The sequence below is a fragment of the Patiria miniata genome, unplaced genomic scaffold (assembly GCF_015706575.1).
Source record: "Patiria miniata isolate m_02_andy unplaced genomic scaffold, ASM1570657v1 HiC_scaffold_3, whole genome shotgun sequence".
NCBI classification, from domain to species: domain Eukaryota; kingdom Metazoa; phylum Echinodermata; class Asteroidea; order Valvatida; family Asterinidae; genus Patiria; species Patiria miniata.
In genome coordinates, this window is record NW_024037069.1 from 6,804,261 (window position 1) to 6,823,071 (window position 18,811).

Genomic DNA, 18,811 nt, shown 5'->3' on the forward strand with positions numbered 1-18,811 from the left:
AGACAGATGATTTAGCTATTAGTCTAGCTTGCCACCTTCTATATATTGTACATGATTTTCTTCCAACACACAGACACAAAAAGCTAGAAAGGTTAAATATTGTTTCTTATGAATGAAAGTGAGCAAGGAGTGTCCTATAGATCCATCTTGATAAGCCAAGATTTTAATATATTGGCCACTTGAAACAGACTTTTTCTTCAAACCATTTTTTTCCAGGATATTTCTTATCTGGAAATTTGCAGGACACTTTATCTAATAACAATTTTATTGACATAATCCAAGGGATCCTGGGCGGCGGTCGCATGGCTCCCGCTGGTTTCTCCGTCACTACACGGGCCGTCAGCACCAAAGGCGGTCTCCTGCTGCATCGGGACCAGATAGCTGTCGTCTGTGACACCAGGTTTTTCGCGATGTTTGATGGGTCGCTTACCAACCACACCCGCACTAGGAGCTGCTACGTAGTCACGGTCTCCCTCCAACAGTTCTTCCAGCTCGTTGGCAACTTGGACGAAGGTGCAACGTGATTTGGGGTTGTCCTGCCAACAACGTACCATTATGCCGTAGCTGTATCAGTCAGCAAATGTAACAAGAATCATTAGATGCTGCATGCTTCATCGTTTCAAATTGTGTTTGCATTTTTACTTGAAACCCCCGACAATACACTTTCCATTATTACTGATTACTCGAGCACATTAACCCTACATTTTTGAGAGAAATGTTCGAGAATTGAGTTTCCCTTTTTTTATTTGAAAACCCAAACAAAACACTCTTCACTGTTTCTCACAACTAGAGAGTGTTATACCTACTTTCAATTATGTAAAACCTTTGAGAGTAAAAACGATGCATTAAGATCCCTTCACCTTCAGAAAAAATTGAGTAAAATATATAAAAAGAATCATGCATACTTTTACAGAAGTTAAAACGGCATTAGATGTGTTATTTAAAGGTAATGGTGACCGCTGTTTGAACATACATTTTTGGCGGGCAGTTCTTGGGAGCATCCATGCGTTGACCTCTCTTCAAGAAATCATACACATCTTGGTTGGGAATTCCTGGATACGGTTTTGCACCCTTACTGAAAATCTCCCACAGGAGCACACCGTATGACCACTGTAGAAAACCAAAGAAGACAAATATTTGTTTCAATGTAAGAGACCATTCTAATGATGCCTGTTCAAATGAGCTACCGAACAGTTGACATGAGCAAGCTGGAAAGGGTAGCCAAGATTAACGAAGATTGACCAAACTACATTGTATTTGAGTCTTTATTGAACTGTTTAATGAGATCTTGTGTCAAATTGAAATAAAAACGTTTATTACTAAGTTAACTAAGAAATGAGTTCGAGGTGGGCGTCTTAAGACGAAATACTCCAGCTAATGAGGGTCAGGCGCCTTGAAAACATACCCGATGTAAGTTATCAATAAACTGACGTTTCATGACCGGACATCGAAGTTCATGTAGTTTCTCTTCGAAGGATAGTTCCACAGAACGCAAAGAGATGTGTTTTGCTTTCTTTTCCGCTAAGATCTTTATCTAAACATCATCTAACATTCCAATCAAAGATGGATTTAATTGCGTACCACGTCAGTCCTGGCGTTGTACACTCGACGTTCCATGGACTCGGGAGCCATCCATTTGATAGGCAGCTTAGCCTGGGCATCGCCGCTTGTGTAGTAATCCGATTCGTGCATGTCACGGGATAGTCCAAAATCCGCTATCTTCACCAGAAGATCACTGTTCACCCTAAAGAGGTTGTTAAAAGTTGATCTTACTTTGGGGTCACATCATTTAAGAATTGCAATACCATTAATTCGAACTCTGGAGTTAATTCAATGAATGCATGTCCCTTGGTATCTCTGTTGCATTAAAATTATTTTCAATGAAACAGCTGACCGATTTATCGTAACATTCATTTTGCTTTTACTCAAACACACATATAAAGACATGTGTAAAAGCCCCAGATGATATAGAAGAGAGGATACACTTACATGCAATTTCTGGCCGCAAGATCTCTGTGGACAAATTTGTGCTGAGCCAAGTAACTCATACCGAGTGCGGCATGTGAGGCAAACCTCATCAGCAGAGATGTCGCCAAGGTCTAAATTGAAAGTAAAAAACCTCCAATGAATAAATAAATACCACACTCAGAACAAAACACATGACATACTGTTTACGAAATGGGACAGCAGTTTGTTTAATAAATCTCGTGAGTGAACTATTAATTATCAAACGTAACAACATCTACCAAAATCACCATAAAGTGAGTTCCAAACTCATGCCACTCATCACCAATTCTTTTATCAAACCTTCCTCTATTTATTATCGACATTGATCGCTCTTGACTACATACCTGTTTCTTCTTGACCAGATATGTCTTGAGGTCACCGTTTGCCATGAAGGGTATCACTACCAAGGGGTGTTTGTCCGCGTCAAAGGTCAACCCCAGAAGCCCCATTACGTTGACATGGTCGAAGGTTTTCATGATCAAGCCTTCCTCCAGGAACTTAACCACATTTTTCGGGTCCGAGGTGTCTACATGCAAAAATAAGGCATTTATATGTGTTAACTGGCACGCCCAACTTACATTTGGCCAAGCTACTACACAAAAACAGGAACTTGTTTTTCAACTTATTTTCATCACCACAGAAATGCAATAACCCAGAGACACATTCAATTCAGTTCAAGAACATTTTACAACCAACAATTCGCAATTCTGAATGAAAAGACTCTTTCGGCTCTTTCATTCAAGATGCACATTGATTAATGTTTTTTCGTTCCTCTTTCTCGGTATAAGGTCATCCAACATCTCTTCTGTAACTCTAATCAGCAACCAGTATAATCAAGACCAAAATGCATACCATTCTGAAATGGGCCCTTTTTTAACCGAGGCACAATTTTTCAATGCTTTGTTTTGAATCCATGATACTGTCATAGAAAACATCTCTCACAAATGGCCGACATTCTCATCACCAACCTTGCACTGTCTTTACGGCCACAATTTGATCTTCCCCTGGCGTATCGTGTAGAACAGCTTTCAGTACACGCCCAAATGCACCTGTAAAATTTATTCAAGTGTTTTATGCTCATCTTTGCTGATTATCTTTTGCTGGTACGAAGACTAGCCAGCTGGCAGACCAACCGACCTACCAACTTACTAACAGACCCAGCGACTTGCCGAGTCTAAATAATTTCCTAAAGGTCGAAACGTGAAAATGTGTTTCAATCACGCCAATAACGGTTTGCACACACAGCCCCTTTATGTAGGCCTCTCCTTCTCAGGTAAAATAACAGCTTACACTTTGAACTCATGAAACGTTCATAGTTTCCTCGTACAAAGTCACTACCTTGTCCGAGAGTTTCCCCCAATTCAAGTTGGCTGAAGTCGATATGAATGTCGTCGGGAACGAAGCTGACCTTGTTGTTCAGGACAATGCGCTTTTGTTTTGGCTGAGCAGATTCCGACTGTTTCTGGGATCTATACCACCTGCGTCTTTTGACGTGGGAGTCAATTTCTGAGGAAAAGAGATACGATGTCGCATTAACAGTAAATAACTTAATATAGTGGTAAGTTTACGAAAACGTTCAGGCTTACAAATCAACAGACAAAACAACCTTTGCATGCTACACAAGATTCACAAGTTGTCTAAAATGGTAAACACAATCTTGACAAAAGAGTTCTATATTGATTTTTGTTTTTGTGGAGAAATTTGTTTCATCCTGTGTACAACTTGACAATTTACAGTCAAATGAGGAGCACGCCATTTGAATTCTTTTGCCGTGTATTTTACCATCAAAATCGGCTGCCCGTTAGCAGCCGTCTTGAGAGTTTTTTTAGAAGTAGAACATAATTTAATACTGAGATGTGCAGCTACGTACTGTTTTAATTTTTTTCTAAACTATCATAATTATGTTTGAAAATTAGGAATTGATAAGTAGCCGGTAGGCACAAGTGATGAAGGATAATTAGCTTTGAAATTTGAAAGGGTTTCGTGTTGTTTACCATTTCGCCGTCTTGCAATCAAGTGATTTTAACTTACAAGAGCATACTCATATAGACAGAGATGATACTCTCTCTTCACCGCAGTTTTGTGCAACTGTTTGTAGCACTCAGGAATTAAATATTCGAGTAAACTGAAGTCATCTCTTGCCACCAGTACTTACCGAGATGAATCGCCACTATCCTGCCCAATAGTCTTCGGTCGTGGGTGCGCTTCCTTTGCAATTGTTTGCAATACACGAAGGTAGCAGCGAGCAGTATCGCCATGGAGAGTGGAATGACCAAACTCGGTACGAGTATAGCGACAAGTGGCACCGTACTGGGATAGACCAAATAGCCCAACCTAAATTTTAAGTTATTGTGGCGAACCTATGGAATAACACAAATGAATAATAAACGATTCAACATAGACTTGAATAAACGATTCAACATAACTGACATAGACTTAACCACTTTACCACTGTCATTTCTGTTTTAGCCTCTGAAGAAGAACTTGCTAAGTTCGCAACGTCAGGCCACATTAATTTTTAGATTCATAGACTTTACCAATTTGTTAATGTCGACGGTATAATAATCACTTTTGAAGAAACAATCAACAATGACAAAGTAGTGTAATTACGTTTTGGGGAGAATTGGCCGAATGTTGGGTGTTTTTTAACCTTTCGGATTGAGTAATACAGATGTTCAATCCATCTGAGGAACAATGTTTAAACCTAGCTTAATAGTATTTAATAATATTTAATCCTAGATGAGCCGCTTTTCTTGGTCATTTTACAGCCAGAGGGGTCTTCTCTTCAGATTTCGGGAGTGTAATGACCGAATATTATGAAATTCTTTGACCGGAGAAATACTGATTCCAATTTTCTAATTGGTTTACTATTCATAAAGTCGAAACAATTGAACAAAAACTGAGAAAGAACTTCACGTTTACAAGGCTGTACTTAAAATTTTGTTGAAAAGCTTCAGAAAAACTTCATTTCTTTGAGATGTTTTTAAGGATAATATCAAGTTAGCACAATAAAAAATTACCCGCAAGTCTGTAAAGGCGTACAGTGGCAGATCTATACGGGGAGGGTAAGGGGATAAACCTCCCCCTTGGGGCCGCACAAGAAGGAAAAATCTCGAAAGAAAAAACAATTGACAGCCCCCCCCCCCAATTCAAAAATGGATCCGCCCCTTACTTACCCATACCACAGGCAGACCTTTCCCGGTATCTCCTCCCATGTAGTCACCGGCTGCTGGTGCCTCATCGGGCAATTCACATACGAGTGCTGAATCAGTAATCAGGCTAACGGGACAGCTCTCTACGCCGATCTTCACAATGATTTCTTCCTCTGTGATGGCGCTGTCAATCCGCTTGCCCTGTCAAAGCATCCACAGGTAATTTAAGTTCAATTGTTTTTAAGGGAATTTATTTGTATCTGCATTGGTATATTTTGGAAGAGTTTAGTCTTTTCGGTTGTGACAATTAATGCTCAACACTTTTATTTATTTCTAAATACGAAGGTCATATGGCTGTATCACACGTAAGAATTTCTGTCGTTTTTCATGTACATGTACTTCTACACACCGTGTGAGGACTGAGGTAAAAAAAACCTTAACTTTTATTTCACATCACATTTACATTTGCGCTTGCAATGACTGATCTGAGCTTATGAAGTTTTGTAACTCAGCAAGAGTTACCAAGATAGGCCTACTGTATTTTGGGAAGATCCACTTGATTCAGGAGGAAGAGATATCAACTTGAATGTATCTTTAGTCACATATGAGAGGTGTTTCACTTTACAAAGCACTGTATAAGTGTGCTTCGTGCACGTTTACCGACAGAACCCATATCTTTATACAGATAGAAAAGGCAATAAAAGGATAGGCGCATAGAATAAGACACGCGTATACCAACCGTGATTGTCAAGGTTTCTCCTTCTTTTTCCTTCCTACCACCTTCAAATTTGTTATACACTGGATCCTCAACGTACTCCAAGTCGGCATCGTTATCCTCAGACCATGTCAACAGTTGAGTGACCCCATCCATGATGAAGCCAAAGGTCAAGTTGTCATTGCTTATGTTGAGGTCTGTTATGTTAGGAGACGGGCAACGCATCTCTGTTGCAGATTCACCTTGACATTCCTGCAAAATAAAGACCCACATTATTAAGTTGACAATTCTGTCCAGTATTAGCTCCGGGTGACAATGGCTGCCCTCTTTGTTTCTACTTTAAAACAGAAATGTGTTTAATGACGTAATGGCTGTCATTCTTTACATAGTACCCTTATTGCAATGTTTACATTTAAAGTGGTCGTTTGCGGTAACTTAGCAAAATAGAAGTTTTAAATGTTTCCTAATTATATATGCTGGAAGAGTGGAGCAAGTAGATATAATAAGGGAGGTTGAGCAAGGATAGGGCAGATATAAAATCATTTATACAGATAATAAGTATAACACATTTCTCACCTCATTTGCATTAGTGACAACGATTTGACGGTTTCTACTTGTGTTTAGAAAAGTGCCAGTAACCGTCAATATTCGACCACCCCTGACAATTAAAATACCGATGGCAAATACTGAAAATACATTTCATACACTGAAAGATATTGGTTGGTGTAAAGAATCAATTTAAACAATTTAGAAATGTATACGCACATGTTCACTTCAGATATTTTGAGCAAATGACATTTTGAAGTTTAGAATAAAGCGTAATATTTCACTGTTCACTCAGTTATCAGTAGTCTTCGGTGATAAGATGATTTGTAGTAGCCTGATTCTTAAAACAATCAAGCACAAATTTGGCTGCAAGCTTGCTGTCTTGAAAGCCTGCCTTACAATAGAAACATAACACTTCTAATACTAAACTAATACCTAGACAAAAATTTCTTTTTACTCTCATTTTTTGTTCGCATGTAAAAACATTTTAAAACACCGACATTTTCTATGGACAATACAGTTTGTAATGGTTTACAGATAATGTGGATGATACCAATTGAAGTATATAGCCCATAGTTAAACAGATGAAGACAAAAAATCATGTAGACTTACGAAACGATGCTTTTAAGAGGAGACACCTCAGTAATGGTGGGATTCTCAGTGTACGTGTACATATCTGATGAGGTTCTCATGGCCCCATCAAAGGAGACTTTCACAACACCTTGATATCCGAGTTGGCCAGTAGTGGTTGTGCATTCTAGCATGAATTTAACTGGTTGGCTGAATAATTTTGGAAAGAAATAAAAAATCACAGTTAAGTTTTCTGCAGAGATGTTTACCAGGCGCGGTTCTACATGAGCCTGGTGGAGTATTTAGGCCCAAAAATGTTGTCTAGCCCCCCCCCCCCCAAAAAAATTATATTGAAAAAAAATGTCAATAACCAATTCAGGAATTTGACGTCACATGCAACTTGTCTCCCCCCTCCAAAGAAAAAATTGAAGGGGGCATTTGTCCACCGTTTGGTAATACAGTGTGTCCGATTGTAAGACTTTACCAGCGCTCCCCATAGAAAATATGGTACGACCCCCCCCCTTCCCCGGAGGCCTGATAAAAACCGTTCTAAATGTCAGCACGCCTTCTGGCAAAAATTTCAGGATCCACACATGCTAGCCCCCCAAAAATATAGGCTCTAGAACCGCGCCTGGCGTAAACTTGAATTCATCTTTGTGTATGATGCTCCTTATATTAATACTGAATGGATGAATAGCAATGTCTCAAGGTAATTCGATATTGGACGAATTTAGAGCAATTCCACAGAATAGGATAAAGTCGATTTTTATAATAAAATCTATAACTAACAAAATCCCCTCCACAAAGGTGGGAAAGGAAAATCCTTTTAACTGAAGTTTGATAGAAGTCGAAATGATTTTTTGAAACTAAAGATGCACCTATGTTGGGGAGATCCCTCTTCTTCCTGAATTAATAATTATCGTACAAAACACTGTGTATTAGGAAAGAGACACAATACCCTGTTATGTTGCAAGGATAGTCGCCGATGAACGCTTCAATATCGCGTCCTGTGTTGAGAGCTGTACCATTCACACTCACTGCCGTCCCACCGGCTTCTGGGCCGAGGCGGGGTTGGAAATGTGTAATAGCTGGGTCCTGTTAACAAAATACATCTTATTACAACATTTCTAGAACTGTGTTTGTCTCTCAAATAATTTGCACAACAATTATATTATTGTTATATTATATTATTGTTGAAGTAAGTATTTGCTAGATAATCGTGCATAGAATCCTCGAATATTATTGATTTTAAAAATGTTGACGTTTCAAACGTAAATCTGAGATACGTTTAAGGAAATTCACTCAAACGCCTCGGATTTTTCCAAATATCCTCAACTCAAACGTAACATTTTTGATGTCAAATTATCAACTTATTCAGCTAAAGTATATCTTATCATTGCTCCAGCTGACATAATGTGGTGCCGAACTGCTAAGAAAAGAACATTCGTGAAACGACCTCATTCCAAGGGCGGATCCAGAACACAATTTTTGGGGGGGGCCAAAAAAATTTTGGTCCCCCAAAAAGTGGGTCAAAAAAATTACGGCGTGGGGTTCGGGGCCCGCTTAAGGGCCCCGAAAAAAATTTTGGATTCTAGATGCTCTGTGGTGCGATCTGAGGCAATTTCTGATCACTTTAACCAATGTTTTTTGAGGAAAAGATGGTGGTGTACTCATTGCCTGCCTTTATTGCGATGTCACATAAAAAAAAAAAATTGCTTTCGTTTTGGGGGGCCATGGCCCCCTTTGGCCCCCCCCCCCTGGATCCGCCCTTGCCTCATTCGTGCTCATTTACATTCCGTGATTACTATTTCAGTGTAAACACATTTTCTCGGACGCTTGTTCCTTTTCCAAGCAGGTTCCTCAGTGGCTGAGTCAATGTAGACGAGTGCGTGCAGGACATGACTTACTCTGAAGTTAAAGTTGACTGTTCCTGAGCTGTGTTGCATTGTACCATCTGCACCCGTGACTGTTAAAGTAACCAACTCAGCTCCTACACTTTCTGGTCTCGTTCTGCAGCTGACACTGAAATATAAAGTGATAATGTGACATTAAGACAAGGAGGTTCAGCAAAACCTTATCCACTCTGTACACTTTTACAATTTTACAATGTTCCACAACATGGCAACAAAAGAGAAGTAATGTCCTTGCATGGAGTATGATTTGACCCTACCTTGCTCCAATTTGGTAGTCTGAGTTTAATCCATACAGATCACAGGGCTGATCGCCAACCATCACTGACACGACATCCTCAAATCTCCGACCGATATCAGTTCCCATCACATCTATGACTGTGTTGCCTTCAATGGGCCCAGTCAAGGGAAATACCTAACGCGTGATTTGAAAACAATAATAAGATAACACACAAAAGCAAGTACAAATATCATGGAATAATGTATTCCAATACAACACATTTTTAGTAAAGATGCATAACTCTTCAAAGATAATTTGTTCTACTTAGTGGCTTATATGCAGTCAACCATATCGGCCTACTAGTGGGTATTACGCCTTTGTTTATGCAGTCATAAGAATGGTTGTTGTTTTTTCATCTTGCACAAGAACGAAATTCCCTTTTTTCATTTTGTCATAAAGGCAGGTCAAATGGATACGAGATGTGATTCATTTGGTTACTTCAATCTTTGATACTTTGTGTGAAGTATCCTCGACTGGAATATTCAAGATACTTCAAAGCGAATAATATTCAACTGGAGAGTTGTATATTACTTACCTTGCTCAGAACTGGATCAGGGCAGTTCAATCCGTTATCCAAAGTCACTCTATTTTCACTGCAAACTTCATTCAGTTTGCAAACACCAGACTCGCTCGGCATGGCACCACACCAAACACATTCGAGCACTGGGCGGGCTGTAACACAACGGCTGCAGTCTGGCTTCTGGACCTCACACTTGTACAACGTTACTGTTTGATATGAGCAGAATACTAGATAATCTCATGGTTTTCAACAATATTTTAAAGACCAACTTCCAATGCAAAACTATTGATAACAAACGAAGAAAAGCATATGAAGAGTTTATTTTAAAAACGCGATATACCCATTTAAAAAGAAAGGAATTTGCACGGTTCTGAACTTTAAAGAATATTAAACAAACATCATTTGCGTTTTGTTGTATTCTTAAATTCGATACTGACTTTGGGCAGTCAGGAGTGGGTATGACTCTTATAGGTAACAAATTGACGTTTATCACGTTTTAGAAATAATCTCTTTTATATAAAAATTTTAGACTGACGAAAGAGTAAATCTCCTCAACTTATTATCAATCAGTCTTTATTCCTTACCATCAAATCCATGTATGTCATCTAGGATGTGCGCAGCACCGCTTGTGTCAGTCCATGAAACAGACAGTCCCACTTCCATCTCTGGTTCAACATTAGATAGGTAGGTGTACTGTTGAAGCAAGCAAGCAACTTTACCTTTTAATACCTGAAGCTACAACATCAACATTGTGTAAGGCCAGTATGCAAAATGAGTGATAGCTTTCATTTTTATTAAAGAAATTAGCAATCCAAGGCTAAAATACAAGTTTCAGGGTAACTTACAGCCTTCTCTTGGCATGTGATCCTATCTCCGTTGCGATCTGCATTAACAGCCTGTGGCGATCCCTCAATGTCTAAGCTGCACTGATAGCTAGAAATCTGCACATGCAGAAAGAAAGGGAAAGAGTATTAAAAATTGTATTTTCTCCTACCAGGGGATGAATTAAGCAAGGTGTTAACTGGACTCAGCGAAATCTTGAAAATGTCACTATCAGGCACTGATAGGGGAATATAGACGGGTTAATAAACAAACCTCGGCTTCGTCTGGCATGTTTGTAGTCATGACAGTTATGCTCCTCATAATGTCATTAGGAAGCAGAACTTCAGCAGTCTGGTTCAGCAGCTGAGGGCAAAACTCAGGTCCTGTGACTGCAGAAGCAGTCGGATTCTGTAGGTAAACGCCAACAAACAACAAAGTATATGTCATTGCCTCCCCAAAATATACATCGGCTTCAATTTTTAACTCATGATCAACAGACATCTGATAAAGATTAGCTAAATTCTAAAATAAAAATATAGGAGTACATGACAATTAATCGTTTTCAATAACTAGTAATGCACAAAATACATATTTACCGACATATAGGATTATACAATCAAGAGATTTAAGCAAGATAATATTTTTTTTTCTTAAAAAAATATCGGCTTAGCTCTGGTATTTTGTTCTCACGTTATCTCCAGTAATGATGATTTCATTAGCACGTGTGCATGTGGAGCTTTCATGAGTACATCTGTTCTCAAACACGCACCAATCGCAGGCCCAACGACTACCAACACAGGATACACAGCTACGTAAACAACCAAAGAGAAGTGAATTATTTAGAGATTAAACAAAATCATCAGGCAAACGTACTGGGAAAAAAATATGCATTTAAGCAACCTAAAGGAAAACAAATTGAATTTCAAATACAACTGATTAATACTCACGAGGTGTGCGTTGAACACTCATAGAAGTAGAAGTCGGTGTCTATGAATTGAACTGAAGTTTCAGATGACTCAACACTCAAATCTACGTGTACTGCATCATCTTAGCAACAGATAAGAACAAAACCACCTCGTTTATGAGTTGCAATAGACAATTCGAAAATGAGCGTGTATTTTTAAATTACTACGAGTTCAAATCGATTTTTGTCGGTACCAAATGTAGACATCATTTTAATGCTAACAGTAAGCACGTCAATGTACCATATTGTACTGCCTACGATCACATTCCTCTGTTGATATAATGCGATTGATTTACAAGCATCATTTCATTCTAGAATGGACAAGAAGGAAACTATAAGTCGACTTTTTGAATGCTTGTTCGGAATATTTTGCCATAAATAACATCCTATGGACGTCTCTTATTGCACTTGCCTCCTTGCGGAATGGCAGGTATCCCATCACTAGGAGGTGACGTACACTCAAGTACTTCACCATTCTTCGTAGCTGGAGATTGGAATGACCCAAAATGACATTCATAACTCTGGCCTGTCACTAGATCAGGTAACTGCTGCACAGTCAGGGTGATCTAAATGTGAAAGAAAATAAAAGATATATTAAATAATAATATTTATTATATTAATATTCAATGAACTCCAAGAGTTAGCTCCATTGGTCAAGGGTACTAAAGACAGAGTGGAAATAACATTTAGTGAGCTCAAATGACTGAGAATGAGCGACAGGTATAGTACATGAAGCACGACATTCTGTATCATTCTGACGCACGATAAAATATTTTCTTAGAGAGTCACAAATTTCAAAACATAAAAAGATGGTGTGACATGAAATAAACCGTTCACTGTACGAAGCCTAAATTCATTCAGAGTACAGCAAATAAATTGCGCACAATTTTATACAAATGAAAACCTATTTCAATTCTGGAGATCCCTGGGAATCAAAACTAAAATTATTAGGCCCTATACATGTACGTCGTTTGTACGATAGGCGTCGCATTGACGTAAAATATTTTTACATACCTATCCGCCTATCTGGATATGTCCATAACAGATCTACACTTTGAAGTAGGCCTAAGTGTTTAATTTCTAAAGCAGGTTTCATTTTTGTTCCTATAACGGATGCAATAATGATGTAATATAAATGCATCTGTCTCTCACCTGTTGCTCAGTGACTGTAATTGGTAGGTTATCATAGGGCGCTACATCGGTAATATTAATGCACTGAGCAGCATTGTAGGCTAACCATCGAGTAGATACATCAGGTGATGGACGGTCTGCATATCTCGTACATCTAAGACAGAATTCAACGTTATCACATAGCTTGGTAGCCGACAGTGACCAAAAACCAAAAACCAAAATTGAAAAAAATGAAATGTCCTACTTTCCAGATTTCATTGAGAATCAGTAGGTCATCACTGAATTAGATGGATCGTACGAAATTTGTTTCACATACAAATAATTGCAACTTCGGACAACCACAGCTCATCGAACTCTGTATTCGTCATGTAAATAAAATGGAAGTAATTTTAGGGACACGATCAACAACTAAACTGACCAACTATAGGAGCTCGCCCAATAAATGACTTCCCTTCCAGAGTGCACAAAAGCTTATTTTTTTATCTATACAGGGTGACAAAAAATCATTGCCTTTAAAAAGAAAAGGTCGGTGGTTTTTTGTGTTTGGGTTATCAGATTAAAGCTGAGAGCTATTTCTTTTAAATACCGAAACAATCATGAAAATAGCACTTTGGGTTGCTGAGTAAACAGTAATTATGTAAAAGTGGTTATTTTTCATCCTGTACACACACAATTACCACAGTAAGGGATTTTCACTGTACCTATTTGTGCACGTCTAAATCCTCACAAATAACACGGCACATAGGCACACGGCACATGGTCAGCGCGCGCGTCGATTTTAAGCATGCGCGTCGATCTTTTTTTTTTCCAAAATGTTCCGCGGTAGCTCCAACAGCGCCCTCTATTTCCTCACCTCCTCATTTTTTTTTACCAAAGAGCACCAAGGAATGGGAAACTGCACCAAGGCAAATGATCGAAAGCACCAAAGCAAATTATGGAGGCCACCAATGTACATGAGGACACCAAAAAAGCAAAATAGTACCCACCTTTTCTGTACAATCCAAGCTGAAGAAAAAAAGAAAAAAAAAGAAAAAAAAAAAAAAGCCGCGTGGCCGCGTCAATTCCAGAACTTTGGTCTGACCAGAGACCGAATATTTTTTTTTTTGGCCTAATATGACAAGAGTAAAAATTGATTTGATGGAAATACCTTTTACTTTTCACCTGAACAGGTATCTCATCCTTTTTAGTATCTCAGCTTATTTTAAACCTTTTCAGCATCATAAATAATTATGTCCAAATATTAAAGACGAATGAGGGATAATTGCACAATACATGTTTCACTGTTTGAAGTATTATGAAAAATGACTTCTTTTACATAATTGGCATTTTGTCAGCAACCCAAAGTGCTATTTACATGGGTTTTTTTTTTAGTATTTGAAAGAAAACACTCTCAGCTTTAATCTGATACCCAAAGCATAAACATCCACTGATCCTTTTTTTTCGAATGCAAATGTTTTAGGGTTGTATTTTTGGGGGGTCACCCTGTACATCATTAATATAGAATGGAAAGTTTGTGGTAACACCATGTCTTTTGGGTTGTGTGGTTTTGACTCCGGCGACGTTTCGAACAGTATGCTCTGTTCGTCTTCAGGAGACTGCCGGGCTCTTACTGGTGTAGTTGTTTTAGTAGTGGAGGCTTCGATTCAGCATCAGGGGGATTCTTCAGGAGGACCATTACAATGATACACCATGAATTATACATTTCCATAAATGTTGCACCCTGCCCGTCTGATGGTGATAGACTACCGTTCTTACACCCCTCTACCCACTCACACACTTTGGAGACATCCCGTGTGACTTACCGTCGTTCCAGAGTGCACCATCCACAATATGGGTCTCCATCATTCCCTGCATCAGTCCCAATACACGTTTCGCATGTCGTGTATTGGCCACAATTCTCAACGCGAAGCTTCACAAACTAAAGTGAAAAACATATTGTAACTTTTTTAACGATCTTAATGTTGAGAGAAAACAAGGCATTTGATTTCAGCAGAAAAATTGAGTTTTTTTCCTTTCAATCTTGAATCTGGTTTTCAGTTTACGAAGCAAAAAAAGGTAACGTTTGATATGTTCATTTGGCCAAATTGCTATGCTCTTAGTTGTTAAAGGCCTAAATAAATAGTACCTCATGGTTTCTATGGCTTTTCATAAATGACATAAATTTTAATAAATGACTTCTTTTCTGCTAATAAAAAGTCCACAAGTGAAGCTAACTGGAGCAGAGATAGTTAGTTAACAGCACTCCTCTGTGGCAGGTTAGGTATGCGCTCACCTTTTGTTCCGTCAAGAGAAGTAGTACACGTGTTGATTCATTAACCTTGACATCTTGCAGAACTGGACTGGTATCAACGCTAATGCGTTCATAAAGTCGGCTGGCAGCGTTACTTTCCATATGAACCTAATGTCAATATGGCATATAGGACCTTAATTTATCTGTTTACAACCTAGATGTACATAGTTGAGAAGTTTAACATGGATTTGTGGATATTAACATATGGTATACCCGGCATACACTGCTTGCCTTGAGTGTATGCTTAAGTAGCGTCGTTCATGCAAGCCAATTTAGTAAGAGAGACCAAAAAATATAGCTTATTATTTCTCCTTTTAAAGAAATTATTAACTTTCTAGAATCAATGCGTCACGCTAAAAACTAAAGTCTCGAGTGCAAGGGATGTACACGAAATGGTTTGAAATAAAACTGTTGCTACACATTCCAATGTAGGCTCTACGACGACTTCAGTCACATACTTTTAAATCGATTAGGGATAATTTACCTTGAGCAGATCTCCTGTCGATGTTCCGATTAAAGCGATGGTGTGGTTGACTTCTACTGTGGTTATTATGGATGACATGAGAGTACCAGGCAGCTCTAGAATTGCCGTGGATGGAACGGGGGCTATGCCCTTGGCGTACTGGAATAATTGCATTTGAGCAGCATCATTGGTAACGGGTATGCAGAAATAGCGATCCAGAATGGGAATCTATAACGAAAGTATAAACAAGAAACATGATTAAAACAGTTAAAGCAATATCGTGGTTCGGCAGTGGCAATTATCAAGACACATTAATCCAGGAAGTTCCAGGAGAGTCGTTGATGAAACGAGAATGAGTGCTTTACCGTGTTTATTGATGTATCAGCCAGGGGACTGCAAAGAAAGTTGCCTTGTTCAACCATCCTCTATGGTTCAACCTATAGTTTTCACAATTATTGCAGAAAGAATCAGTTTGAACCGCTGTGCCTTTAAATGAAGTGGAGAAGCGGGACAGAGGGCTTGACTTTACTCGACAAGTTTGCTATGCATTTGGGGGGCATATTTAGGGCCTATACAGAGTAACGGACATCAAGAGCAGAATAGCGATGGCAAAGAAGCGCACACTGGACCTGGTCCCCATCTGGAAAGATAGAGGCGTCGATACATTGTCAAAATGTTACATTTTATACTATTTTGCAGTTTTTCCTCTTCGCTATTCTATATTCACTCGTTGTGAAAAAGCAGCATAGTTTGCACGTATATAGTGCTTAATGTTTTACAATGATTAAGACGACTCTGGACGATTTTATTTTAGGTTAGGCAACCTGTGCATTTGCGTTGGGTTGAGTTGAGTTGGGTTGGATTTACGTCACAAAAGTACAGGTAATCCACCTTTTGATTCGTAGACGTGCAATTTACACTGCATACCTTATGCTCTTCAAAAAGTGGATTTTATTTACTTTGTATATTTTTTTTTCGGATTTTATCATTTTTGACACAAATAACCCGCTCCGTGAGAGTCGACTTTTTGTCTACTAGCAGCCAATAATTCAAAATTTAGAAAGAAATACTTCAATGTCTCATTTTATTGCTAAAAATTCTCATTTTATTAAAAAAAAGAAATTGAAAACAAAACCTGTTAGAGGTGTAACTCGAAAACAGCACAGGAAATTCATTTTTGAATCTTATTAGAGAAATGGCAGCATCTTTCTTAATATGCTTCTGTACTCACCCCGAACGTACTGCAAAAAAAATTATTCAAATAGTCAACAGAGTACGTATTTCCATTCTGAATACATCCCCGCACTGCCTCTCTGAAGGCAGCCAAGATATCCGTTATCCTGTACACACACAATGCTGAGTGATCGATGGGTACATGACTGGTACCCGCAGCTCCTTGGTTCTTTGCAAACACAGCATACAGCACCTGCTCGTCTGCATGGAGACCCAATGATGCCGCTAGATCAGGTCCTGCTGGTCCAAAGTGAGCTGCTTGCACCAAGCTGTACACACTGCCATCTGATCCACTGCATTGTAGGGTAATTTCTGTGTATGCATCTAGGTTAGAATGGTCTTGGCAGACTCTGCTTATCTTAGAAACAAATCGGGCAGAATTCAAATCCTCCTTCTGAGAGGCAACAAAGTATGTGAATCCACTCTTGTCAAATGCCGCAACATACTTTACGTGAAACTGTACCTGTTGGGCATAGCTTCTTAAAAGTACGTCATCCGTACGTTCCACGTTCGATAAAAATCCATCGTGTTCCATCAGGGTTCTTCTTGCAATTACTGGAAAGCTTCCGCGTTGGTTAATATTTTCACCAGTATAAGTGACGGCAACAAAAAGCTCTGATCCATGGTTTTGCCCCGGAGCAATAAGACTTACGGTTGATGCATCCTCAAATCCTGCAACGTAAGAAACAGACTCCATTATCACGTTACTAATATCCTGTAACTGTCGTAACTGACAAATACCATCATACACACCACCACAGGTTATCAAACTGTTTGGCCGGGTACTGTAAACTACCAGTATCTTGTTGTAGTTATTTGTAAGGTGACAGGGCATCACACTATCTGGCCTGCTGGCATCACAGGTTGAAACATTTTGTATCTCTTTCAAACTACTGTCCAACCTGTACAACCAATTGACAGCTCCCACATACACATCGCCATGGTCACTCAAGGCAAAATGATTGAACTTTGATGCACGTCTTCTGGGTTCATCCAAAATGTCAGGATTGTCAAAGCTGGCCAACTCATAGTCTGACACGTCTCCGAGCCACTCAGCTGATGTGGATAACACATTTACGCAGATGACTCTCCAAGACAGAACAATTGCCCACAAGATGGCGGAGTGTCTCCTACAAGACTCCATGATCTTCAGTCCACGGGGGATGTTTGAGACGGCAATGCACCCTTTTATATCATGCAGTGGGTCATAGAGAAACGTCTATAGCCACAGGCTGTTAAAAGAAGGAAAAAATTACCAAAGTTTACAGTACAAAAAGGGACACCATACAATGACAAGATGTACAGATAAAGGATTATTCTTCTTATTCTTAAAGGAATTGTTTTTAACAAACTTTCTAACTATTGGTTTTGCGAAAAGTCAATTTCTGGTTATGAAACGAATGTTCAAATCGGTTCTTCGATTCTTTCTGACCCTTGTCCAAAGCCTAGAAATTTCATGAAAAAAATCTTGTTCGATAGCTGAAAAATATACAAAAAGGGTGCAAATAAAATACTTTTATGATTGAAGAGACAAAAAAGATGCAAAAATAGGACTGGACTGTCGATTACAATGTTTGTATCTTTCTGAGAAAAAAACACAACTTTTTCCCTTTCGTGGAAAAGAGAATGAGAAATGTTTTTGGTGTGATACCCAAAGGTAGCTGGCTGTTACTCGTCTTTAAGAAATATTGGTTCGGAATTTACAATGACTTCTGGTTAACACCGATGAAATGGAAGTGTCATTCTCGGTTCTCCGAGTGTTCAGAAACCCGGATCTACTACTGCATGGGCCTTACCAAAAGCTATCAAGCTGCAACAATATTTAATGGTGGAGAACCATTAACAAGGGTAGCAACACCTTTGAGACTTGGATTTTGTTCGAATGGGGCTTTTTAAGAATAATTGGCCTGTGAAAAACCAAGGAATATCTTTATCAAAATTTAATGTTAAACATAAAAAAGTTTAGTGTCACGTTACTTTCATGAACATTTTTACAATGCTGGCAAGCAAAAAATTAAACGTGAAAATTGAGAATTATTCTGAAGAATTTGGAAATTCCAGTCTAAAAAAATGTCTTGAAGGCTTGAGATGATGAATGTCTTTAAAGCTGGATATTAAACCGAAATGTTGTCGTCCTTTTTGTAAATTAAGCGTGACCTCTTTTCGTTGATGTTCTATACAGTTTAAATCTTAAATGTAACCCTTAGG

General features: G+C 38.8%; 1 protein-coding gene across 1 annotated transcript; it reads right to left on the minus strand.

Annotated features, from left to right (window-relative positions):
• Positions 1-248: 248 nt before the first annotated feature.
• Positions 249-17,747, minus strand: LOC119738475 (plexin-A4-like). The gene is made up of 27 exons (XM_038213380.1): positions 16,602-17,747; positions 15,392-15,598; positions 14,890-15,015; positions 14,420-14,535; positions 12,639-12,771; positions 11,899-12,052; positions 11,470-11,569; positions 11,213-11,330; positions 10,796-10,930; positions 10,546-10,641; positions 10,285-10,393; positions 9,716-9,906; positions 9,161-9,315; positions 8,898-9,012; positions 7,949-8,085; positions 7,033-7,200; positions 6,451-6,532; positions 5,899-6,126; positions 5,184-5,360; positions 4,163-4,367; positions 3,346-3,513; positions 2,976-3,056; positions 2,352-2,533; positions 1,990-2,099; positions 1,582-1,744; positions 974-1,110; positions 249-564 (listed from the first exon to the last, which is right to left on the minus strand). Exons 1-27 carry the CDS (start codon positions 17,745-17,747, stop codon positions 249-251), a joined length of 5,055 nt encoding a protein of 1,684 aa, XP_038069308.1.
• Positions 17,748-18,811: the final 1,064 nt, after the last annotated feature.